The 25,829-nt window shown below is 54.8% G+C and overlaps 1 protein-coding gene across 5 annotated transcripts in view; it reads right to left on the bottom strand.

Annotated features, from left to right (window-relative positions):
* Positions 1–25,829, bottom strand: part of EVL (Enah/Vasp-like) — a 151,895-nt gene that overhangs the window by 44,084 nt on the left and 81,982 nt on the right. For all 5 annotated transcript variants that reach the window (XM_058740730.1, XM_058740726.1, XM_058740727.1 and 2 more), the window contains exons 2-3: positions 13,921–14,089; positions 7,852–8,029 (exon numbers count right to left, since the gene is read on the bottom strand). In XM_058740730.1, the coding sequence (XP_058596713.1) occupies positions 7,852–8,029; positions 13,921–14,089 (347 nt within the window). The remainder of the gene's footprint in view (positions 1–7,851; positions 8,030–13,920; positions 14,090–25,829) is intronic.

Raw genomic sequence — 25,829 nt, 5'->3', positions numbered from 1 at the left:
TGTGAATCATTCAGGGAGATGCTCTCTCCGCCGAGCACCTGACTCCCAAAGCACAGGGTAAAGATCATAACTGTTCCTGTTCCCGTTTCTATTACTTTTAACGCACAGGTACTTCACCTCACCATAACGGGAGCTTCGCAAGGTTATGAGAAGCTGTCCACGAGAAAGGGGAAAAAAGGGAGGCGAGAGCCACAGGGGACTAGACCCTGCAGCGGCCCGGAGCACTGTCCCTCGCTGGCGGCACGGCTGTTCCGCAGACACGCACCTGCTGCCGGGGCAGGCGGCATCACGTCCCCCGGGGTTTTCACAACCAAACCAAGAGGTCAGCTCCTCAGTCAGGAGCCGCGACAACTGGGAAATAGCTCACAGTCCGGGACAGAGCCATCAGCATGAACAAATAGGAGAAAAGGAGCACCAAAGCCAGGGATCTGATCAACAGCGAGAAGTAACGACCGAGAGTTCGACAGGGAGATTTAAACAACCACCACTGAACAAACAGGGGAACCTGAAGAGTAAAGTCCTCTGGGGCCGAGGAACGCAGAGGCTGATAACAGCCCCCGTGAAAAGATCACAGTGGGTTTCACAAGAGCGCACGTTTACGGGGCACGTACTGTGTGTTCTGGGCACTGTACAGGGATGAGGGCAGCTAATCCAGGACGACTCGTGAGGCGTGGCGTAGGACAAACATCCACCCTTTGCAGTTCAGGAGGCTGCGCGCAGAGAGGTCAAGCAGCTTGCCCCCCCTCCCCCCCGCGGACGCGTGTAAGTCCCGTACCATTCACACGTCCACAGCCCGCGGCACGCAGGGTCGTGGACCCCAGGCTGTGAACGCAGAGATGGGTAACAGGCGACCCCTGCTCTCAGGGCGGGGCGGTCGGGCACTTAGCACTCCACAGCGTGTTGTGGGTGCCGTGAGTGCGGAAGCACCGAGAAGGTGCTGGGGTGCCCTGGGAACAGGGGCCTCTCCCAGCGGCCAGGCTTGAGCATTACAGTTGGCAAGGGGAACGTGAACAGGGGAGCCCTGGGAGTACAGAAAGGGGGGGTGCGAGGCCCAGATCGGGGAGGGGGCGTCGTGGTACACAGAAGTTCCAGGGAGAGGGAAAAAGGAAGCACACAGGAAGCACAAGGAAGGAGGAAGGAATAAAGAGGGGCCGGAGGAGGGAGCCAAGAAGGTAGAGGGGGCTTCCAAGAGGAGGGCTGAGCTGGACGGGCAGGGCAGGGAGAAGCAGAGACGGAAAGAAACGTCCTCAGGGAGGGAGCAACAGCTGAAAAATGTTGGCATCCAACTCCTGTGAGGTCTAGATTTGTCCTTGGCTATGTGCCCTTCTGCCGGCTGCATAGTCTGTGAGAAGACCACGGCTCATCGGAAGGCTCCCCGTGTGCCTTTCCTGTCACTTTTGGCATCCTTTCCTTTTAAAAATATTCCTGAGAAAATCTAAAATGGTACCTTTTCCAGCCTCCTCAAACCCCAGAGCCACGGAATCCCGCCTCTCTTGGTTTCCAAGCAGGGGCAGTAGGACGGTGGGTTCCAGGAGCGGCAGACAGCAGGGAAAGACGCTGGTCAGATGTGCCCCGGAAGTGGGGGAAGGCGTGAGAGGGGCCTGTGCTAACTGGGAAACCACCCCACCAGCCAGCTTCTGGAAGCATCTGGGCCTTTTAACTCTCAGACCTCCCTTCCCTCCTATAAGAGGCCAGATGGAGGAACAGCCCAGGAATCTCTCTGTGGCCGACCAGCATGATTCTAGACGCTGAACTGGAAGGAGAATGAAAGAGAACGCAAGAAGGGCTTTCTTCCCTGGCTGTGCAGACACGAGGAACGGTAACGACTCCTAAGATACGGACGGCGCAGACGCGACTTCGCCGCAGTCCGGTGGGGAGGGTGCACTGATTACCTATCACAAGCCTGTATCACTGTACAGGGATGAGGGCAGCTAATCCGGGACGACTCGTGAGGCGTGGCGTAGGACAAACATCCACCCTTTGCAGTTCAGGAGGCTGCGCGCAGAGAGGTCACGCCACATGAGGCCACACTGCCTCCGTTCATTTGCCGAAGGAAACGCAAGAGCCTTGTTGTCATTCGAGGACGCACACACTTTGGGAGCGGGAAGCCACACGGATGTGCTCAGCCTCAGCCACGCTGTCCCGCACCCGGGACACGCACCGATGCAAACAGTGGAACCGTGAAATCCCCGACGAACGGAAGGGAAACGTCCACGCGTCCTGGCTAACAGAAACGCAAACCGGAACGAGGCGTTTTCCCTTGTCTTGCGTTTACTAGGATCAGCAAGAGTGCGACTGTCCAGTCCTGGGGAAGGCTGGGGCAGAGGATGACCGTCATACGCGCCGGGGAGAGTACCAGCTAGTGCACTCATTCTGGGAGGCATTTTGGCGAAATGGGCCCACGCTCTAAAGGTGTACACATCGTCTGACTCGGAAATGTGCCCAAGAAGAAACTGGATGCACCTGCAGGATACCCAGCATACATACAAACACCCAGGGAAACAAGAAGGCCCGCTGTTACCTGAAGGGGACAGCAGCAGAACGGTATCGCGTGGTGCACCTCCAAGGCACCCAATGCAATACTCTGGCCACCTAGATGGAGTGAAGACCTGACCATCTTGGCACAGAGTAACACTCAGACGACAGTGCCGGGTGAGAAAGGGTTACAGACTGTACATACAGACTATCTCTGAGCAAGCTCTTCGCTCACTCAGGAACATAAAACGTCTGGAAGGATTTATGGAGTGTCAACAACACTCCTCTCTGGGTTGTAGCATTACAGGCAACGTTTGTTTGCTTGTATTTTCTACCCTCTGTGATAACCAAGGACCGACTTGCTCAGTGACTGCATGATGAGGGATCCTGCCTCCCGGGTGTGCTGGGCCCTTCGAGGGGGGAAGAGAACATTCCTCTGTTCTGGTTTCTGCACAGCGTCTCGCCCACCCCTAGTGACGGTCACGGGGACGTGGTCCGTAAGCAGCGAACCAGAACTCAGTCCCGCCCGACACCGTACACAAAACTGCTAGGACGTACAGAGACCTTGATGGATCCATAGCCCTCCTTTCCCACATGGGGAAACCGAGGCCCATATAGAAGCATATAGGAGCAGTTGCCTATATAAGGCTACTGAGCTGTGAACTGCTATCTGTCGAGAGAATACACTGTCAGGGAGGGAAGCCGCACGGGGGCTGGGCTGGGCGTCCAAGCACAGCCTGTAAACATTACCCCCTGCCCGGAAGCTGGCTTTAACCAGGCAGTGGTGAGCTCCCCCTACAGAGAGTGCACAGAGCGAGCCCGGGGGAGTGCTCCCTGGAGTCGATGGCAGCGACACAGGGGTCGTGACGATGCAGACTCACCCGCACAGGGGCCGTGTCTTCAGCTGTCCTCCCGCGCTGTGCGCACTGCCCAGCCCAAGCCCCTGCCGTCCCCAGCGCGGGACCACCCGCTGAGGCAGGGCCATGGAAAAAACACTGGATTTCTAGCCAGAAGCCCTAAACCTGTGTCTCAGTTCCACCGGTAGGTTCTGGCAGCCACGTTCCCCTTTGTAACGGCCCGTGTCTTCGCCTCCCCATCTGAATAAATGTGTGTAACAGTGACTGGCCTAACTACCTCCTGGTAACAGAAGCCGAAATATAAGCACGTGAGAGCGCAAGGAGGTACTTCCTTAGCCAGACAAGGTCTTTCTGCAGCGCTCACCCCCCGAGGCTGTTTGATTAGTGGGAAGTTTCCTCGAGAAGGGCGGGGAAGGGGCACATGGGAGAGATGGCTAAAAAACGGAGCCTAGGCGTTTTAAAACAGAGTATAGACATTATTATTACTCTAACCATCATCTGTGTCCTCCAACTAGGCTGAAGAAGTGCCACTCTGAGTCCCGAACTTAGCACAGGCCCATCCTTGTCCATCACACCCTGTCGTGCAGACCGTATGGTCTGCGAGCCAAGCTCTGTAAAGAACGGGGGCCAGCAACCTGCATGGACAACGGTGACCAGAGAGAGGCAGGAGCCTCCATTTCCACCTACGGGGGTGACACGGAGGAGTGCGCCTTCTCCGCACAGAAGACAGCCGTGCGCTAGGAACAGACAGCTCCTCCCGCCCCCCAAAACCACCTCCAGATGTCGGTTCCTGCAGAAAAAGCCCTGATAACCCAGTGATTGACTGCCCTTGTCCACAGAGACAATCCCCAAACCCAGAGATTGTGGGTCCCAAGGGAACCCTAAGTGAGCTCTGTGCCCCTGTCCTCCTCCAGAAACCGAAGCCACCAAGCTCCAGGCAATTATTTTATGTAACTTGCTAAATTAAGTTCCCTAGGCTGGCCTGAAGTTGACCAATGAGTATGTGAACGTCACTGCTGCAGACAGACCGATGCTGTGGGTACCAAGGAACAATGTTAATAGACAGGTCTTCCAAGGGTCGAGTGCCCGACCGTCACTTTCGTGCAGGCATTAGGCAGCAAAAATACTACTGGGTTGGGCCCATTCTTTCTCTAGAATAATCTTAAGAATCCCAGCCCTAGTGGGCCTCACTAGGTGGCGAGGCAGGAAGCAGCAAAGAAAGAGCGCAGGCTGTGGCTCCCTGCCGGCCTTTAGCCATAGACGGTGCGGACTGCTGAGTGAGTGGGTCCCAGCTAATCCTCTGGTCGCTTTCCTCTCTGAGCCTCAGCTTGCGAACCCAGATGTCATCCGGGCCCTCGTCTCCCAGGGCTGGCGCAAGAATCGGGTAAGAGGAGGGGCGTGAAGACCATTCACTACCCGGTCCTCAGCATCTACCGTTTGCTCTGACGGGTGACCTGTTTGGATGCAGGCCTCTCGTGTCCGCCCGGCTCTCGAGACCCTGGAGGGACCACACTAGCGTCTGCCCACGGACGAGGAGGTGGAGGTGGGAACCGCCGAACAGGACCCATCCCGGGCAGACACAGAGTCTTAGAAAAGGCCACGGGCCCCAGATGCCTACCAGAGAGGGAAAGAGGGGCAGGTGAGCGCTTACGAGGCACCAGACTCGACAGCGGGCCCTTGAGCCCTCTCCACAGCTCTGTGGCGGGACGCGTAACCTTACCCGACAAGGAAGGACGCCGAAGCTTACGGAAGATAACCACATTTCACAAGAACAAAAGGCAAAGAGCCAGTATTATTTGCGCTCTTATCACATTCCAGGCCCTGGATGCTAAGTGCTTTATAAACACGTTCAAAATGAATCTTCGAAACCACCCTGGGAAGGAGGGTTTACTATCCCAGGGCCACAGGTGGCGGAACAAAGACTTAATAGAAGATCTCACTGCCCCCGAACAAGTGCTTTTTCCGCTACCGCGAACCGCCTCCCGCTGAGGGCGGGTAGGAAGGGACTGCCCGGCACACCGGGGATTTAACAGAAAACAGCACAATGTCTGGCAGCGGGAGGGCATCTGCAATGGCTGCTGGTGTGGTAAGCGAGCTCTAAAGGCTGAACCACGGAGAGGAGAAAGCGCGGAACCAGGTGGCAGGGCGACCCGCGGTGACAAGGAACCAACGACAGAGGCGAGCGATTGCCTGGATGAGTCCCTCACGCAACGTCGAGGGAGAGAAATCAGGCACCAGGGACACGCTATATGAAATACACACATAGCGAAGTTCAAACACAGGCAAACCGCTCTGTTGTCTCAGAAGCTGACATCCCCCCTGCCCTTGGCAGGGAGGGGGAGGGACAGGGTCTCTCTGGGAACCTGCGGGCGGGGGGGTGGGGCAGGCACACATGCGTGTAAAAGCTCGCCGAGGGGCACACTTCCAGCTTCTGCGTGGTACCAGCAGGGGTCACACCGCAGGTGAAGGAGAAGCTAAAACCCTCCCGGCGCCACCAGATCTTCCACCAGAAGGTCATGCCTGCAGAAGCAGACGAACTGGGACAGGCCGCCACTTGTCACGGTGTGGGCTGTCAACGAGGCCGCTCTCACCCGGTGACCCCACCCTCAGCCCAAGGCGGGCGGAGGAGCTCTGGGTTCCTCGCGGCCCTGCGTGAGCGACTTCCTCCCAACAGTCAGGGGCTCTGATCTGCCATCGAGGGTTGATTAGCTGACTTCCCTGTGACCAGGGTGAATGTAATAAAGATTTAATAAAGCAACAAGTAGTTTTTATTTAAAGTAAGCACTTGCCTTGCAAGGGCCAGTTGTCTGATTAAGTCAAAACTTTGTCTCTGCCCCTCGACACAGCCATCTGAACAGATCGAATGAAGCTTAGTGCTCACATCCTGGGGCAGATGAGGAGGTTCGGATCGGAAACCTTAAACCCGGCTCACTTCACCACGAAGCACGAGGCTCTTCGGTTTAGGAGAGAGTGCTCTGCGGGTATGATTCTGCGTATGACCCATGGGAACATACTCAAGACGTCTTGTTTACTCAAAGAAAATTCTCCTAGAGTTTAAATTGTGCCCCAAAGCTGCAATCTGTCGGGCCCAATGGATACATAGAAGCCATCTCCCCCCGGGTCTTAGGTACCAAGCCCCTCCAGTTCCCACCCCGGCTCCGCCAGCCGCCACAGTGGTCGTAACACCGACAAACGCCAACGCTGGGTGACGGATGTGTGTGTCAGGCAGCCTGCTAAGCATTTTAGACTCTGCGCGTTTAAATTTCAGAACCACCCCTAGGAGGCGCCCGGCCGGCTCAGTTAGTAGAGCGTGTGACTCTTGATCTCAGGTTTGTTAGCTCAAGCCCCACGTTGGGTGTGAGCCTACTTAAAAAAATAAAATAAAGTCAAGTCTACAAACAACCTTTGTCACCCCCATCTGACAGGTAAGGAAACTGAGGCACAGAAAATGAAGTGACCTGTCCGAGGCCCGTCCCTTAGCTAGAATGTGGCAGAGCCACGACTCACACTGAATGGCATGACCCTAAGCCCTGTTCGTGACTAGCAGGCTCTACCAAGGTTAAGATCTCTGGCAAAGGGCAGGACCGTACCCGTGGGCAGCCAGACACCCACGCCTTAGAAAGCTTGTGTCTTCCCTCGGAAGCTAACACTGCCAATTTCTAATAAAAGCCACAAGTGTTTTTGCCCTGCTTAGAGACTTATGCTGGCATCACCCGGCCCCGCTCCCTCCTCCAGGCCCCCGTTGACCCCAAGTACCAAGCCCGCCCATCGTCTTCCAGGTCTTTGGGACTCTTCATCACGTGTGCCCGAGGCCCCAGAAACCCTGCAGGGGGCTCTCCCCGCACACGCCAGGCGTTCAGGCCTGGATGCCCTCGTCGTCCCTCCGCCTGACATGCCTGCTCCTCCTCTGCCTCGTGAGCCCCCTCACCCTTCAGAACCGCAGCCCAGATTTCCGCCCTGTGCCCCCTGCATACCTGGCCCACGCCCGGGGAGAGCACGTATGAGGCACCACATTAGCAGTTTAGGGAGGTACCTACTCCAAGTGCTAAGTGTCTGGAGGGGAAGGACGCCGCCTGCTCATTACTTACCTGTCCTGCCCAGCCAGTCCCTTATACTCAGTAAACATTTAGTAAAAGTTTATTGACCATAGGAATGAAGAATTCATGAATAAATCATGTATTTGTTCCCTCCCATCTCTGCTCAAGACGTGCTCTAGAATACGGAAGTAAGATAATAAACATAAAACGTATCTGGACGCAGAGCTTCAGGAACGCACCAACACAGAGCAACATAGCTCACAAAAGGCAAGAAGACGTGCCCGTCTTCCTCTCTTCCTTCCAACTGTTAACATCTTTAATGAAACATCTTTAAATCCGGCAGCAGGCCTCTCTGAGGACCCACACAGCATCAGCCTGACGCGGCAGCGGGGCTGGGACACCAGACAGCCAGTGCCGTGGGAGGGTGCGGGTTGGGGGGGGGGGGGGGTCTCCGCCCCAGGCCAAGGCAGAGTCCCGCTTACCTCCTTCCTGGGAATTCATGATGTTCAGGGCAAACAGCATGGCATTGGAGAACGTGGTCGCCTCTTCCTTACTCGCGAAGTTTAAGCCGTATACCTGGCGGGCATCTCGCCACTGGTGGAAGGTCGGCGTTGCCTGATTGTACTTCAGCCCTTTCACGATTGAATAATTGATCACAACCTGGGGCGGGGGGGGGGGGGGCGGGGAAGACAGAGAAATGCGTGTAAATAAATAAAAGGTAAGTGAGCTGGACACAGCAGCTCTGGGGCAAGGATAGTGTGTCCCCTGGGGCTACCAGGGGACACAGAGGCAGGGGTGGGGTGAGAAGAAGGGGACCGCGAGGCCAGGCAGCTTTCCAGTGTGATCTACGCAACGGCGAGGGTTTGAAAGCCAGCTGTTTCTTCTAGGTAAATAATTATGCTCCGGATGGGAGGCCGGAGCTGGGAGTCAGGTTCTCAGGGTCCAGGTGCCGGTCCTCGCTCACAGCCACACCCCCTACAGCGGTCACTTCTCTGGGGCTCAGTTTCTCCAATTATAAAATGGGGGTAGTAATGCTCTCCCAGCCTAGTGGGGCTACTGGGAAGGCCACACTGTGATGCACGTCTTATCTAGATTTCCAGGCACAGAGACCCCCAAGGGCGAGAGCCTTCCGGCTCCTATCTCTGCCTCCCGTGTGCACAGTGTCTCGTACTTCGGCTGCATTAAGAAACGGGCTATCAGTTAAAAGGCTCAGTTAGAAAAGCGAAGGTGCCACACCAACGTACAGCATTGCTGATCCACTGGCAAACCTCGGCTGCCCGCGAGGAGCCAGCCAGGCCCAGCAGGGAAGGTGGAGAGCAGACGGGGGCAGAGCCCAGACCTTCAGGTGCCCGCAAGCAGCTGGGGGAGTCGCTCCGGGTCGGCCTGGCCTTGCAACCACTCTCTCAGACACTTAATGGGGAAGTATTTCCAAGTTCTTCGAGGTGACCCGTAGCAAGTGTGGCTCGGGGAAGGCGGCGGGAGGCCCGGAGCCGCTGTCTACTGCACGTCACACGATCCGACCTCATGGAACTTAATAGTCACCCCTTTTCTGACCTGGAAAGTGGGAAGAGTGGACACGCCTACGGCATGGCAGCCTCATGGCGCGTCGTGAGGGTTAAATCCCGCGCGTGCGAGCACCGAGAGACAGCAAGCTCGCTGCAGACCAAAGTATGCAAGCAGAGCGTGGACGAGGCTGTGGGTGACGCCACGGGAAGGGTCTGCTTTAGGAGACATTCAGGACTGCTCAGCCTCTGCTGGCTCTGAGGCTCCAGGTTCTGTGATCTGAAGCTGGACCTAACCCCATCTGCTGCCCCCACGGGCCAGGGAGGTGAGCTCAGGAAAAGATTCATAAACGCAAAGGGACGTGGCCAAGCCGCCCTGCTAGCGGGCTAGGCCCTAAGACGTGACCCCTGATTTATCACTCTCCTCGATGGCTCCATTCTGCCGCGCTTTGGGTAAGGTAAAGCCAGAGGACAGCAAATACGGGCACTATCCACAACAGCTTTTTTCCAAGTCTTAGCCAGGTGGAAGGTGGGTTTGGGGCATCCCACAGTGGAGGGGGAAGAGAGAGAGAGAGAGAGAGCAAGCACATGTGAGCTCAGGCGAGCTGAATCAGCTAAAGAAACAACTGTTTCACATTTTGGCACAAAGTTCCTGGGGTGGCTCTCTCTAGGGTTAGCTCCAGATCACCAGAAAAAGGGCTGGAGGCTTTGTGGCATGTATGCATGAGAAGGGGCACAGTGACTTCTGGTTAACCATTCTTTTCTTCTGGAAGTTTATTTATTTTTGAGAGAGACACAGAGAGACACAGAGAGAGCCTACGTGAATGGGGACGGGCAGAGAGAGAGAGGGAGGGAGGGAGATTGGGAATCCCAAGCGGGCTCCGCACTGTCAGCGCAGGGCCCGACGTGGGGCTTAAACCCATGAACCGTGAGATCGTGACCTGAGCTGAAATCCAAGAGTCAGACGCTTGGACTGAGCCACGCAGGTGCCACCTCCCACCTTTTTTTTTTTTTTTTTTTTAAAGTTTCTTTATTTTTGAGAGAGTGAGACAGAGAGAGCAAGAGAGTGCTGGTTAGCTGCTTTTAAGATGAGAGCACACTCTCGGCGGCAGAGACCAGAGTGGCCTGGTAGGTCCTGCTCCTTTCTGCCGCGGGGAGTCCCTACCAGCAGTTCTGTGTTCAAGTGTCTCCGCTTTTGGGGCTGCACTTCTAGTGCTGAGAGCCAACCAGAGCAAGCCAGAGGGAAATGTTTTCGGTGGAAGGAGGTCTGGAAACCACATTACAGTCAAGAATGGTTGAGGGATCTTGAGGCAAGATGAGAGGAGGCTTTAGCGGGTCACAACGACCGCGCCTGGTCTGTTTTGGTAAATGTTCAGTGCAGACGTGAGAAGACTATATTCCACCTTCTATATTCTGCCTGTGGTTTCTATAAATGTAAATTAGGTCACGTTGGTTTATAATGCTATTTTCTATCTCTACTTATTTCCGTCTGCTTGTTCAGTCGGTTTCTCGGAGGTCTGATTAGAAGCTTCAACTCTGCTTCTGGATTTGTCCATTTCTCTCTTTAGATCTGTCCGTTTTGCTTTATATGTTTTCTTTGCTATCTTAAAAAAATTTTTTTACATTTATTTTTGAGACAGAAAGCACAAGCTGGGGAGGGGCAGAGAGAGAGGCAGATGGGAACTGAGGCGGGCTCTGGGCTGTCAGCAGAGAGCCGGACGCGGGGCTCGAACTCCAGAGCGATGAGATCATCACTGAAGTCAGACGCTCAGCTGACTGAGCCACCTAGGCACCCCTGTATGTTTTGAAGATATATCATTAGATGTGTACAACTTTAGGACTGTTCTTTCTTCATTTTCCATTGACCTTTTTATCCTTAAAAAGGTCCTTGTTTACCTTTAGTAACACTTCTGGCCTTAAAGCCGATCGTACGTAACAGTAACACACTCACACCAGCCCTTCCTGGTCGGTGTTGGTAAGATTTGCCTTTTCCCACTCTTCCACTTCAGCCTGTGTCCTTATCAGCTTTATTTGCAAAATGATTCTCCGAGATTTGGAAGGACTGATCTGCTGACAGAGAAGGAAGGACAGCTGCTGACAGAGAAACTTATGTTAAAAGGTCCTACGTTGTTTTGTGCACGAGCCCACAGTTAGCAAGCTTGCGTGTTTATTTGGGGCACGGTGTAGGACTGAGTGAGGGGGCCTTCTCTGTCTTCCAAGGGAAGACGAGCCTGCTTCTGAGGTCTCTGTGTACAAGCAGTCAAGGGCCCTTGACAAAAAAAAAAAAAAAAAAAAAAAAAAGACACTTAACGGTGGAAAGCAGTCTCCCTGACCCACACATTCACCTGGGTCTAAAAGCCACAGAACCCACAGGTTGGTCGCTCACCCAAATCTCTACCAAAGAAGGGGCGTCCTTCCCAGACTTCTTACCGAGCAGCCAGCCGGCCTGTGGGCTTGCAAAGCACTGCGTTCCGCCCTCCAACAGCGTGCGTGGAAGAACGCATTTCCTGCCACGGAGCTCAAACCTTCATAACAGTGTCCACGCGGCGTTCCTAGCCCCGTCTCGGGGGTCCACAGAAAAGCATGCCTTCTCCTCCACGCACAGTCCGTGGGCGGCGTGGACACCGTGGCCCTGCCCCTTCGGCCTTCTCCTCTCCTGGCGACTCTCTCTTGCTCCCCCTTGAGCCGTCCCACAGTGCAGTGCTGCTGGCAGACCTGTGACCGTCCGGGCGCCCTCCCCTTACAGATCCCAGCCTGTGGCACTTGGGTTCCGTCCCGACATTCCGGGTGAAGTCTGACCGGCACATAGAGAGCGGGGCTATAAGCCCCCTTCTCCTGGACCCCTGGTATTAATTCAGCCTGACAGCTCGCTAACATTTTTGGTGCCATCACTCATTCTCAACTATAAACCTTTTGGTATTTCTTCACCTGTAATGTGAGACTCGGGCTAGCCCTCCGCTAACGATACTACAGTGTGCCCGTCCCTCTCGCCACAAATGATCACCTGGCTTTCTGTCTGCTTACTGAGCAAAACAGGGGTGATAATTCATACACTGTTACCCTCTGGGGTTCCTGGGAGGCTGAAATAATAGACATGAAAAGTGCTGCATGAGCCATGCGGCGCATGAAATGTGCACGATATCCTGACTGGGTTATAAACCCAGGGATCTCTGCCTGTCCTGAAATGTTTGACCTCGCGCTCCATACGGACTGAAAACCAGATCTGTGGAAATCAATCTTTTCTCTGGAGGTGCAGAGGCGCCACTGTGGGCCAGGTTTCCTGCCACTTTCTCTAGAGCCTTGGCTACTAAGAACGCCTTTTCTGTTCCCAGGAACACAGCCGTCCATCTGGGGAAAGAGTGTCAACCACATTCCAGGAACCTGCCGCTTGAACACGCGATTCCAGGTGGAAGGCTGTGCCGGTAACTTCTCTGTCAGCCTCTGGGAGTCTCTCAGAGTCAACAGAGCCTTCGAATTTCTCTGGGACATCACTGAGGCCCGCCGCCAGTCCCTCCCCGCGTGGGGGAAAAGGTCACCTCCCAGAGGAGCCCCGACGTGTGCTTCCTGCCGAGGCCCCGGAGAGCAAGGTGCGTGTCGGCTTCGGGGAGTCCCGTTCCGCGGCGCCCGGCCATTTCCAGCACACTGCGCTGTCTTCCTAGTGTGCCCGGAGGCCAATCAAGAGGTGGGAAGGGCACGGGAAACTTGTCATAGTAAAAGCAATCACCCAGGGACCACCCACGGCGATTCAGGAACCGCACCGGGTAATGGGCCTTACGTCAAAGCCACGTAGCGGGGAGGTGCCGCCCTCCCAGCCGCCACCCAGGGGTGCTACGGAAACGTGGCAGATGTTTTTGGCAGTCGCCATGATTGGGGCTGTATATCCTGCGATACGTGGGACAGGGTACCTCTGAAAGGCGGAGCCAGAACCAATGAATTGGAAGAACAGGGAAGCAGCTTCTGGAAGATTTCTAGAAAAACCTTGCTAGCAGTAAGGCTCTTCGGCCAGGGAAAGTGATGCCTCTGAAGGTACCAAGAGCTCCAGGCTGGAACCTTTATGAGGGGTCCTGCGGTGGGGCTCTCCCTTTCAGCCGCGAGAATCTGAAACTTAACAGGGCTGTTCTGGCCAAAGCAGAAACCCATTCAACAGGCAACATACTAAAAACAAGAGTCCTAAGTTTCTGTTCTTGGTTTTCCAATTGCTAACACGCGGATTCTTGCAGAGACAACAGCTAACCTGCTGCTCAGTTTAGCAAGGGCTTGGCCGACAAAGGGTGCCCGGAGACGTTATTTGGGTAGAGATTTTCATAAATGCTGAAACCACAGAAGTGTTCATTTCACTGCTAAAAATGTCCCTGTCGATCTCTGAGAGTTGAAGGAAGAACCCTTGAAGTAGCAACCAGAGTCACTGTGGTTAAGCTACATCAAACCCTTCTTCCACATCTCTATTTTAGTCCGGGTCATAGCACACTACTCTGCCTGAGCTACGTGGGCACGACTACTCCTCACACACACAGGCGGACTGATCTCGTGTGTGTTTGCACAGACTCACCAGGCACACTCACGAGCCACCTGGTCTGATGTGCCCGGGATGTGCTCTTAGGGACAGAAGTGATCTCAGACTCTTTGCATCACCTTGATATTCCTTCCAAAGCAACACTCTGGGGACCGAGGAACCAGACCTTTTCACAGCGTATCACTTATGGCCACGCAGACAGAAAGTAAACACTAACACGGTCTGCAGTATCGTTTTCAGAGCCATTTCACATCCATTATTTTATTCTATGTTATATTATGTTATATATGACAACAACACAGCGAGGAAGACAGAGTGGGGATGACCCTCTCTATAAGACAGACGTGAACAATGAAGTTCAGAACAGATAGTTTGCTCAAGGTCTCGAAGGAGAAGATGGGGGCAGAATGTGAACCCAGATCTTCTGACTCCAAATTTTTATTTTATTTATGCATTTTTACCTATTTTCACTGTATGTGTGTGTGATGGGGGGGGGGCATACGCCCTTGAGTATAACCTGTGGCCCCAGCACTCACCTGCTGATCCTGAAGCTTGACCCCAACGACTCTGAAGGTGTTGCTGGCAGTGTTGTGGTAGATGTTGATCCGGCTGAACCCCTGCTGGCCAGCTTTGATTGGTACCCATTTCTTACTGGTGTCATCGTAGACCATCACGGAAGCCCGGGCTTGGCAGATACTCTGTTCACTGCAGACCAAGAGAAAACGTAAGCGTCAGCCTCAGCTGTAAGGGTTCTGGAAACCGGCTTTCCCTTTTTGGAAACGGAGGCAGACCGCTCCTTGACACAAAGAAACTTCCAACTGTCAGGGCTTCCAACTGCCCCCGGAAGGGCTGTTTTCATTCTCCAAAGACCTCGAGGAGTAGAGAGGAAATACTGTGCCAACATTTCCCATAGCTTAGAAAAGACAGCCTTCCCTTCAGGGAAAAAGTGCTTGAATGAGACAGGAATTCCAACCACAACTGTCTACACCATTCCGGTCATGGTGTTAAATAAGACACTGCGTTAAAAGCATCCAAGTGTCACAACGTAGGACGTAGCCATTCGTTGCCCCCATTTTGTAAATGTGCAAAGAGTGGCTCAGAGACTTGGAAACATTTACACAAATGCACACAGGTATTCGGAGACTAAATTTGGGATTTCCACCCAGTTCTTTTGACTGTAAAGCAGATGACACACATAATATTCTTCACAACACCTAACAACAGGCTCAACGTCTGACATTATGGTAGGGAAGCATCATACAAGCTCTGCGGACAACACCACGATTAGCTGACCTTCTGCAGAACAGAGTGATACAGATGACACTACAAGAGGGTCGTACCATACTTTGCTGAAGGCATTTCCCAAGCAACTTCGTCTGTTAAGAACATGACGGAAACCAGGAGAGCAGCACTAAAAGCCCCGGGAGAGAGAAAGTGGTCATCTACCAAGATCAGTGCACCACACACAGCTCCTGCCAGGGTGTTGAGAGGGAGGCTCTCTGAGCCCACTGGCCTCTTCACTGGCATATGAGCCCGATAATCTTGGATGCATAGTTTCTCGGTCTCTAGCACGCGAGAATTCCCAAACTGAAAAGGTAAGGCATGCTCGTTACGGGTAGGCACGCCCATAACAGTGAGGAGTGGCAGTTATCAGCAAAGGAGGGCATATAAATGCAATTTCAGAATTAGAAACAATATTTAAAGCCCAACAATTCGAGGCCAATATAGAAGGAGTTTGCATAATAACAGATAATCATAACGTTGAGACTAAGCAGTCTCAACAAGAAAAAGTCATGTGATGTCCACTTAAGGAGTCAGAGAAGCAAAGTATCTGAAAAAGATCCCTGCCCCCAGCCCCAGTGGTTGGGTGACAAAATAGGGGTGTTTGGGGGTTGGCCCTCGGTTGACCTGGAAACCTCCACCTGGCCTACACAGTCAGTTCCTAAGTCTCCCAAAGAACTGGGCTTCCTTAGGACCCAGCTCCCCTGTGACTCAGACAGCAGGTGACCTAGTGCACAGACTGTTACAATCTTAACCATAATCGTGTGTCCAGGGTACACACAAGCCCTGCCACACATGCTCCTCTGCTTTGCTTTACATTTGACGACTGCCCAGCCAACGACTTGCTGGGCCAGTGCTGGGTCTCAAACTTCCTGCTGGCCGCCCCTCCCCCCCCCCCCCCCAGCTGTGCTCTGGGGTTCAAGAGTCTTGGGTGGGCTTGACCTCAGCCGACCAAGCCGTGTGTTGAGAGCTCTGTGCGTGGCCAGTCACATCGGGAGTGAATTGTTATGCAACAGTGCTGCTTTTTCCCCCATAAGTCATTCATTCATTCGACAAACATTTAAGGGGAAATCAGTGATGATCAAAACAGGCGTGGTTCCTCCCCACAGACAGCCAGGTTAGGGAGAAAGAAGAAAAGCAAATGGTGCTGTGATTTGACTTTTATGAGTCTGGGAGCCTGAAGACCGTGTATCTCGCACGAGACTGCACTTAGGAGGAGGAGTGCTCCTGCCCGTGCTGATGACACCCAGTAGAAGTGAGAGGAACGAGGACACAGCAGCAGACAGGCCTTGGTTCAGACCATGGTTCCACAGCCACGTGAAGCGAGCACAGATAAGGTTATGGCCTCAACTGTGTCACTGACCGCTGCTGACACGCTCCGTCGCTGACAGCGAATGCCAAGCAGGTGTGTGTTCCTAATGCGGTCCCGACATACTTCCGCGGTCACAGGGATCTGAGCGGAGACCCCAGCCCTACCGCTTGGTGGCACGTGCCCACCGAAGCCCTTGGGATGACTCTGGGGAAGCAAATCCGGGAAGGTACTGTGAGATGGGCCCCGCTTTCTAGAATCCCTGTGTAGCCGCCACTCGAGTGTGCCCTGCAGGTCTCCTGCTGTGGGAGCGGAGCTGACCCACGGCCCCAGCCTCCGCCGCCCTGGGTGCCCCACCAAGGCATGCACAGAGGCCACACTTCTCTGGCTGCTCTCCACCAACGACTCATGTGCCAGCTCGCTCTTGCCTGACGTGGGGAATCTTCCAGGGGGGAAACCTTCACTCGGGGCCCTGCATCGGCCTGAGACGTCTCCCACTAGGCCCTTCTGCCCCTTCTCTTTTCACACCTGCATCACGCACGGCCTGAGGCTCCCCCTGCCTGCTCCCACTCCCTCTGTCCTTCACTGACGGTTCCCCGCGAGTCTCGCCCGCTTATCATCCGAAGGGTCTTGGGGTCTGCTTTGTGGAAGACCCGAAGTGACCCGCCCTGCTACAGCACAGACAGGGGCATGCCTGCAGGCCCAGAGCCTGGCACACAGCAGGTGCTCAATCAATGCTCCCTGCAGGACCTCAGGGCCTAGAGATGACCTAAGCCACGGTCATGACCAGTGCAGCTGGTCTTCTAAAGCTGCCTTCTAAAGCAGCTCTACGTGCAGACGAGGCCTTGAACCGAAACTGCTTGTTGGCGGGAGGCTTATTTTTCCCCAAAGTAGTTTCAGTGGTGAAGTGGTTTTGGCCGTTCGGCAGCCCCCCCTTGTTCTAAGCGACATTTCCCTCCCTGTGTCCTCCAGAGTCACAGAGGTGTCCTGGACGGCCTGGGATGGTCCACTGGACGGCTGAAAGGACATCCCCTGTTACTCACAGGACAAAGCCGCAAGCCCCCTTGCCGTCCCCGCTCACTCTCCTCCAGTGACCCCTGCTTTGTCCCGTGCTCCCTCCCTGTCCAGGTCCTACGGCCGAGTGTCATGTTTTCACATCAGTGTGACAAGCACAGAGGCCAGTGAGTCAAAGACACTTAGTGATGCGGAGATGAGCAGGGCAGTCCCTGCCCTCAGAGGGCTCGCAGCTACCGAACACGCGGCGGCTCGTCCCACGCCTCAGCGAGCCTGGAGGCGCTGGGGGGGCCTGGAGACTTTCTGTGACTTTCTAAAGAAGACGCCCTGTGTGCTGCCCACGAAGGGCCTCAGCCCCAGGCGAGCTCAGGAAGGGGATGTGGGGCTCCAGGGCGGGGGAGGCAAACAGCTCGGCCAGCGTGCTATGCAGGGAACTGCAGCTCCTGGGGGCTGGGGCTGGGGCCGGGGCCGGGGCCGGGGGAGGGGGGCAGAAGTGCCCACTACTGTGCTTTGCCCGAGCACGTGCTTACACACCAACAGCTATCTTTCCCGTTGTAATTACAGACACGGGTTCCCTGCGGCTGCCGTATTCAACACCTTACGTGTGCAAACCGAACCTGGCGTTAACCAAAAAACCCCATTCTTTTTTTTCCCCGTGTGAACGGCGCTGGCCTGTCTCTGTTTGCTTTATCACCACTAATGAAACTGAAATGCAAGAAAATACCCATGTCTTCTGCCTAAGATTCATCTTGCTTGTATTTTGGGATTTTTGTTTTCGTTTTCATAGGATACCGATTGCTCTCCAGCCTGGACCTGGTCTCTGAGCTCCACGTAGTCACCTGTCTTCTCTGCATCTTGGCTGGGTACGGAAACTCTGTACTGTCCCCAGACATCATGAACTTTGTCTAAAGCAGTTAGCATCTGAGGGCGGTTCAGGCAAATGTTTTCTTTTTAAAAATATTATGAATGAATGAGTGAATTATTTTTTTGGAAAGTACATATAAAATTTCCTTTACTAAATGAAAACCGACAATTCCTTCCTCCTCCCCGCCCCCACCACCCCCCCCCCCCCAACCCCCAGCAGGCCACATATACTCTGTGCCCGTGCTGACCGGTCCACACAGCTCCCACCCTCCCCGGCTTTGAGGTGCCCGGAGGCACACGGAGCTGGAAGGGAAGCTAAGGTCAAGTCTCACGAGGGCCTCTCTCTGACAGGCTGTCTTTATGTGATCAAAACAACCGGCTGACCAGCAGGGGGGAAATGCATGGGAATAGGCTGGTTTATGCTACATGACGCTGGGTCACCAGCCTGATGGACTTTCTCCCCCGCGGGACCTAACAGGCTGCTCTGAGCAGTAGGTACAACCAGGCTCTCTCCCAGAAGAAGTCTCTGTTGGGACAAGTGGTCCAATCCTATTGTCATCTGGGCGTTTGTACGGGTACGTGTATGGGTATGTGTACATAGGAGTGTGCAAAAAGTTGAAGCCTGTCATTTCCCTCCTGGTGGCATGTGAGACATCTGTGAAGCTCTGAACAGTCCTAATGTCAGGAGCTTAGAGGAGAAAGACTGTGTGACTCTGGGCCTCAGTTTCCCCAACTGTTCAAGGCTAATCTGACCTCAGGAGTCCCTCGGACAGCGGTGAGTACTTGCTGGGCCCAGCCCCAAGTGAGGCACCACCAGTCTTGTCACTGGCTCAGCAGTTAACGCTTTTAGACCACACATCAGAGACTGCTACTGAGTATCTGCTGAAATCCCTCACTTAAAAAGAAAAGGCGCAAACCACACCCCAGAGTTTCTGTACACAGCGAGGGATCTTCCTGGACCTGGCACGAAAACCCCTCGTGCATCTGGAGACAACACTAATACGCAGGAACAGCGTGCAGCCCAGCCCGCAGTGCAGGCAGCCGGAAGTCGGCCTCACGCTCTCGCCCGGCCGATGCTTCTGGAAAAGCGCAGGACACCTGCCCCGCCAGCTATGGGACGGGACGTGTCAGACCAGGAAGGAGGTTTCTGACCTTCTCCCAGGAGTACGCGGCCCCTCCATCCCAGCCACACGCCCTCTAGCGCAGTCAACTGGGAATCCCCTGCCACCCTACCAGTAAGGACCTTTCCGGGCTTTTTCAACAAAAGCTTAAGAGAACAGAGTACAAATTTATCAAGCAAGGACAAAGGATGTCAAGCCAAAAAGGGAACAGAGAGGCACAGGGGTAATGACAGAGGCTTGCTGGAAAACTAAGTCCAGGGTTGGGCACGGAGACCCCCGCGGCCAGAGGCCGGCTCCCGGCACTGTGCTCGGCTCTGCACCTGACCACAGCACTTTTCAGTTTGTCCTGCCCCTCAGTACCCGCATCGGCCTCCTCTTCCCCACTAGACTGTGGGGACCCTGCTGTTGCCCCCTCTGCCACCCCAGTGTGTGTGCTGTAGACACTAGTAATTGTTTGTTGAATACATGACTCCAAGTGGCTAAGTGTGTTCATGATTGTGAGCCCGTGGGAACATTCCGTTTACAACCCCGCTCCATTTATCCCGAGAGGGCGAGTGGCTGCCAAACCAAAGCATCTGTTACGGATTACCAACACTGTTCTTGGTCTCATGACGCCCGGGATCGGAGGGCCGGGAAGCCGCGACTCTGAGCTGGGCCCACAGCGCCCAGTTTCCGGGAGGCAGCCGCGTCCGCAGGGGCCCCCTGGCCTCGCCCCGCTGCCCGCCCAGGCTGGGGAGACAGAAGGCTGCCCTGGGCAAGTGCGCACTGCCCTCCCCAGCTCCTCGTGAGAGTCAGCTGAGGATCACTTCTGCAAAGACATGATCCCCCCCTCCCTGTCCCCTCCTGCTCAGCCCGGTGCCCTGACTCGGCCGCCGCCCCCTGAAGACAGAACAACTCATCGCACAGTCTGACTCTGTCTCCCCAGCGGGACTGGGAACCGGGTGTGCCTGGGGCCGAGGGCAGGTCATCTGGCACTAATACCCAGACAGGACAGCTGGACAGCCCATGCGGGGAGCCAGGGTGAGCGGTGCCCCTACTGGGAACTCTTTCTTCACCTCTCAGGTTAAGCACCTGATAAGCACCTGTGAACAGGGGCGGGGGGGGGGGGGGGGGGGGCGGGGGGCGGGGCTGATGCGAGCTGGCATGAACGTGCCCACTGCCCGCCCCCTCTGCTCTCCCATCAGGCTCCTGCCTGCCCTGCTTCCCCCATTTTCTCAGCACTTGCTCACGCCCCAGGCCCCCTCTAACCTGGCTTCTGTCCTCGATGTGCACTCAGAACCGTCATCTCCCGTCTCAAACAAACGTGCCACAATGTCCGTAGTTCTGAAAATCTCCCCTGCCTCTGCCTCTTTCTACTCTTCGGCTTCCATTTCTCTCTGGTGGCCCCTTGCAGCCCGCCTTGTGTGAGGTTTTCTCTTTGCCGCTTATACAAGGGGTATTCAAAGGGGGGGGGCACAGAAAGGCTTACCGAGTCTAAGGATTCCCTGAAATTATTTGCAAAAGTGAGCGTGTGAGCTTTTTCTGAGGTAGGCTTTTACCGTGTCCTCAAGGGGTCTTTGCTCCAGAACAGATTTTTAAAACCACTTTAAATCGTGGTGCTCCCCAGTGTGAACCACTTAGAACTTCTCTTCTCACTCTGTGCCCGTGGTTCTCAACACTGTGTGCCTAGGAGTCAGAGAAGGTGCTTATTAAAATACAAATCCTGAGACCCCTCCTCGGGAAATCCTTGGAGCAGCAGCTGGAGCCCTCCAGCACTAGAGAACGGGAGTCGGAGTCGTGACTGTTACCCGATAAAATCCCTGCCCTCGGCAGGCAGGTGACCCTTGCTTCACGTTCTGCTCCTTGCCGTCCTGGTCATGACCCACTGACCCCATTCTCTGTGGCCTCTCTGATCTTGCTCATGCAGTCCCCCTGCCTGGGACGCCTTTTCCGGCCTAGGTTACCAGTAATGCCTACTCACCCACAACGACTACCCATGCTGCTCTCTCTAGAAAGCTCCCCTTGGAGCCCTAGGCCAAGTTAGATGGTCCTTCTCCGGACCCTGCTAGCATATGCTGTGCCTTGGCGTGTGACAGCTCTCGCGGCAGGGGACCGGCAATCTACCTCAGGTCCCTCTGCCGGGCAGAGGGTCCTCAAGGACCACCACCTCAAGACAGGCTTCCCTGTGGGGTGGTCAGAGGCTGAGGCCAGAGTTCCCGTCCCACCGGTTTATCTTCGGAGTCCCGGGACAACAGGGCAAATTCTTTGCCGGTCCCAGGGACCCTCCCTCCTAGCTGTCCTGGAACTGGGCTGCCCGCACTGTGCCTGGCAGAGACCAGGCTGGTGGCAAGGCCGGGTCTGGCAGCAAAAGCATCCTCCTGATGCCGGGTCAGTTAAAATGACTCTCTGGTATCACTCAAGAAATTAAAGAAGGCGTTTCCTCTTCCTTAACGTGCCTTCCCTCCTACATCCACAGGTCTACGTCTTACCCCTTCTCAAAGCTCGGGTCAGGAGTCACTGCCTTCAGCCAACCTCTGGTTCTCAGAACATTCATTCCCATTCCCTTAATAACTACCAGGGGAAAGGCACACCGCGAGGTTCTGAGGTTGAATGGGACGAACGGGATGTGTCCTGCCCTTAAGGACATTGCAATCTAGCAGGAAACACACTCAGGTACCAGATGGGTACACGCTAGGGGCATCACAGGGAGAACACGGGGCTCCGTGGGAGTGATTCTCTTGTGTAAGACGGAGCTAATACAGCCCAGGTCTTCTTCTAGGTGAACAGCTCAGGCCCCGGTGTGAGCCACCAGCTCCCACCACCCCCCGCCCTCAGCGTGGCACGGAACCACCACCCTCGCGAGCCCAGGCTCAGCAGGGGCCGAGTGAATTAATGTGAGGAGGGAACGGGGGAGGCCAGAGAGAAGTGGCCATAAATAAACGTTCCCAAAGCCGAGCAGAAGCAGAGCCAGACTCCGAGGCGGCTTGTGACGTCCTGACTTGTTTGCTTTCAACACGCAAGCCACAAAAGCGACCTTGAAAAAGCAGGCCGAGAATCACCAGGGAGGAAGCCCTTCAGCTGGCAGCAGGGGAGGGTGCAGCCCGCGTTAACCTGTCTGGGCGCCCCAGCACAGAGAAATACGTGCTCGGCTCCCCCCCAGCGCCAAGCCAAGGGGGCCATAGGGAGGGGGCCGTCCTCTCCTTCGCCACACCCGACTCTCTGAAGCGTGAAGCACACCTCCTACATGATGCCATGAGATACTCAACCCTCACGGGCAAGTGGTTACATTTATCCCTGCGTTACGTTAAGTGACTTGTCCAGAGTCACCGGGGAAGGGGAAGTGGGGCGGGGGGGGGGGCGCAGACACCACTAGCTGGGACCCTGCCTTCCTCCTTCCTCTGGAGGCCTCTGCCTCTGGCTTCTTGGGCCTCACTCCCTCCGTGTCCCCACTCACCTTTCAATTCCCCCTCCACGCACACACGCAGCACCCCCTCGCCCCTAGGCTGCCCTGCAGTCTCGCCAGGGCCCTCCCCTCTGTTCCACGCCAGCTGCTCTCTGCAGAGCCACTGGTGGTGTTCTAGGGCACCAGAGGGGACAGACTCACCCTCGTTCTTGTCCTCTTAACCCCCTTGCCGCAACTTTCCCTTGGCTCTTCTGGTGGTGCTATAGCTCAGTTCATCTCCGGACTGCCCCTTTTCTGACCAGTCTTCCCCAGTGAACAGGGGCAGAGGGAATGTCTGGAAAAGGCCGGGTGGCTGGTGGCAGCCAGGAACCAGAGGTGCACCAAAACACGGGCCAGGGACATCCAACCAACACTGTCCCTCGTGGAGACCGTATGGGGAGGCGGAGGGGGCACGGCATTGGAGGCTGCCCAGGCCTGGCCTGTCATCCGTTAGCCGCATGGCCTTGGGGAAGCACGTGCCTGGCTGTGCAAAATGAGGGAAATGATCCTTCTCGACTAGGTTTCAGGGTGGCTGGGACTCGGCGAAGTCTGAGGAGATCAACAGGCGCGCGGTTTACTGCCATGATTAGCCGCCAAGCCACCATCTCGAGCAAGAAACGTTGGCTCAGGTCATAGCAGGTCTGCGTGAGCCGAGATCAGGTGGAATCAGGACGAAGCGCTCCTGTGCCCACACGCACAGCCCTCGTTACCTCTGATTCTTTCCACGTCCACACAGAAAACCGAGGTCTCCAGCAGGTTCTTCGGTGTGGCCTGGAGAACCACCGCAGGCATCCAGGCGGCGGGACCTGGGCTGCTGGGTACTGTGTTGCGGAATGCCCACGCTTGAGCTCGTCCACCGGAGGGGCGGATGCAGAGCCTCCCAGCCAGGCCTGGCTCCCAGGGAGGCTCGAATGCCAGGCCCGGAGCCCTGCTCTGCCCGCCCTCGGACTCTCCTCCGGCCTGTCGTCTATGCCACCTCCAGGGAGTGTGATCCCTCCCCACTGAGAAGAGGCTGCTTCGTTTTTCCTTATACTGCTTACCACTGTTCTAAAAGTCTGCTGGTTTTCTCTCTCCCCCACGAGGATGGTTCTTTTCTCGGTTTGTTCGTTTTAAAAATACTGCTCATCTCTGTAGTTCCGGTAACTGTGACTAACGACTGCTCAGTAAATATTGGATAAATGCGTGCTTTTGAGTTTGCCTAGTTTTGATGGCTGTTGTAATTCTAAGCCTTCAAGGACTCTTCAGTGGGGGTGCGGGGACCACAACTCATGTGCGATCTGGCCATCCCTGCCTTCTCTGTCTCTCTCCCTGCATTCGTTTAAAAACAGAGCAAGAAAACGCCTGATTTACTGAGTACTGACTATGTCTCAAGTATGCCTGGTACTTGCGAGAAACTCAGCCATCTGTTGAATACAAGATGCGGTCTGTCCTTGAGGGGAGGGCACACGTGCACATACAGTCTACAAGGCTCTGAGTGCTGTGTTCAGGTGTGTGCAAAGGACCACGGGTACAAGAGGAGGGCACGGTTAACCCTGCTCCGGAGGAAGGGGAGGCTTCCGGCAAGCAAACAGGTGTCAGCAAAGGCACGGAGGGAAGAGCTCGGCCTCCCCGGCCATCACCCTGGGCCTTGCACCACTGCTCGACACACGTTCAAGTCCCGGTCAGACGCACCACGGGCACCACCATGTCCCAGTTCAGCGACTGGGAAACAGAGGGACTTGGAACCACAGCTTTGTCAGAGCTGAGAAATACAAGTGCTTTATTTAGATGGAGGAAACAGGCCTGGAGAAGGGAAGTGGGTTTCCCAGGGTCCTGTGGCGTATGTGGATGGGCTGTGTCTACACCACAGATCTTCCTCTCGGCCATACGGTACAGCTTTTCTGCTTTACTTACGGCATTTTTACCACGTGGGACTTATCTCTTTTATGTTTGTTTTTTTTTTCCTTCTGAACCATTTGAAAGTAAGCTGCAGACATCACGGTATTTCAACCCTAAGGTTTTTAGCACACATTTCTTGAAGATAAGGACATGCCAATATATGACTTAAATACCATTATTATACCTAAGAAAAGTAACTTCACTAATAACTCTGGTATAGAGCCCATATTACAGTTACCCAAATTCTTCTGGATCCAGGATCTCCCCCTGCATTTCATGCGGTTGGGCTGCCTGCTTACTACTCTCTTTCAAGCTAAGCTAGAATCGATGTTTTTCGTCGACACTGACTGTTTTGTGTGAAGAGTTCCGGCCAACTGGCTTGTCGGCTGTCCACGCCCTGGACGGCTTCCTCGGGATGCAGTTCACAGTGAACACCAGCGAGAACCTGACAGCGGTGACAGGGGAGGGGGAGGTGACTGGACCCCATCACAGCAGGAAGCACGTGATGGTAGTGCCTCCCCTTCAAAAGGCAAGCGGCTGAAGCGAATGGGCACCAGGTCTCTCCAGGGGAAAGGTACACTTCCCCCTTGGTAATGAGTTAACCATCCAGAGGGGGACTTTTTTCCCCTCGATGGAAACGGGCCTGAAACATGTTGAATGTTATGTTCTACACCTAAAACGTTTTTTTCGGAACCGTTTCACACCTGAAATGGGGAGTAGGTTCCTCGCTCTATGTGGTGGTGTCACCTCATAAAGCTGCTCAGCTTCAGTGACACCCCTGCACCTTTGCCCCAGATCTCAGTGCCCCTCCTTCCCTGCGGGAGCCACCGTCCCGAACTGGGTGCTTACCAACTCTGTGCGTGCTTCCTGTAGTACACGCACGTGACTATTTCACGGAAGCGGTTCTTGAGATGTTTGGTTTCAGGACCCTTTTACACCCATAGCAATTACTGAGAATGCCACAAAGCTTTGGTTTATGTGGGGTATGTCAATCCATATTTACCATATTTGAAATTAAAACGGAATTTTTTTAGGGGCGCCTGGGTGGCTCAGTCGGTTGAGCGTCCGACTTCGGCTCAGGTCATGATCTCACAGTCTGTGGGTTCAAAGCCCCGCGTCGGGCTCTGTGCCGACAGCTTGGAGCCTGGAGCCTGCTTCCGATTCTGTGTCTCCCTCTCTCTGCTCCTCCCCCACTCATGCTCTGTCTCTCTCTCTCTCAAAAATAAACATTAAAAAAAAATTTTTTTTTTAAACTGAGAATTTTTTAAAACACAACAATGCACAGGGGCACCTGGGTGGCTCAGTCAGTTAAACGTCTGACTCTCGGTCTGGGCTCAGGACACGACCTCACGGTTCATGAGATCGAGGCCCACGTTGGGCTCTGTGCTGACGGCGCGGAGCCTGCTTGGGATTCTCTCTCTCCTTCTCTCTCTGCCCCCCTCCTGCTTGTGCAGACTCTCTCTCTCTCTCTCTCTCTCTCTAAATAAACATAAAAACAAATAAAGAAGCAACTCTCTAAACCCACCCCCCCCAAACAAAAACAGAACCAAACACAAG

This window comes from Neofelis nebulosa, chromosome 7 (genome assembly GCF_028018385.1).
Source record: "Neofelis nebulosa isolate mNeoNeb1 chromosome 7, mNeoNeb1.pri, whole genome shotgun sequence".
Classification (NCBI taxonomy): domain Eukaryota; kingdom Metazoa; phylum Chordata; class Mammalia; order Carnivora; family Felidae; genus Neofelis; species Neofelis nebulosa.
The sequence above is the reverse complement of the archived record's forward strand: the minus strand, read 5'-3'. Positions and strand labels throughout refer to the sequence as shown.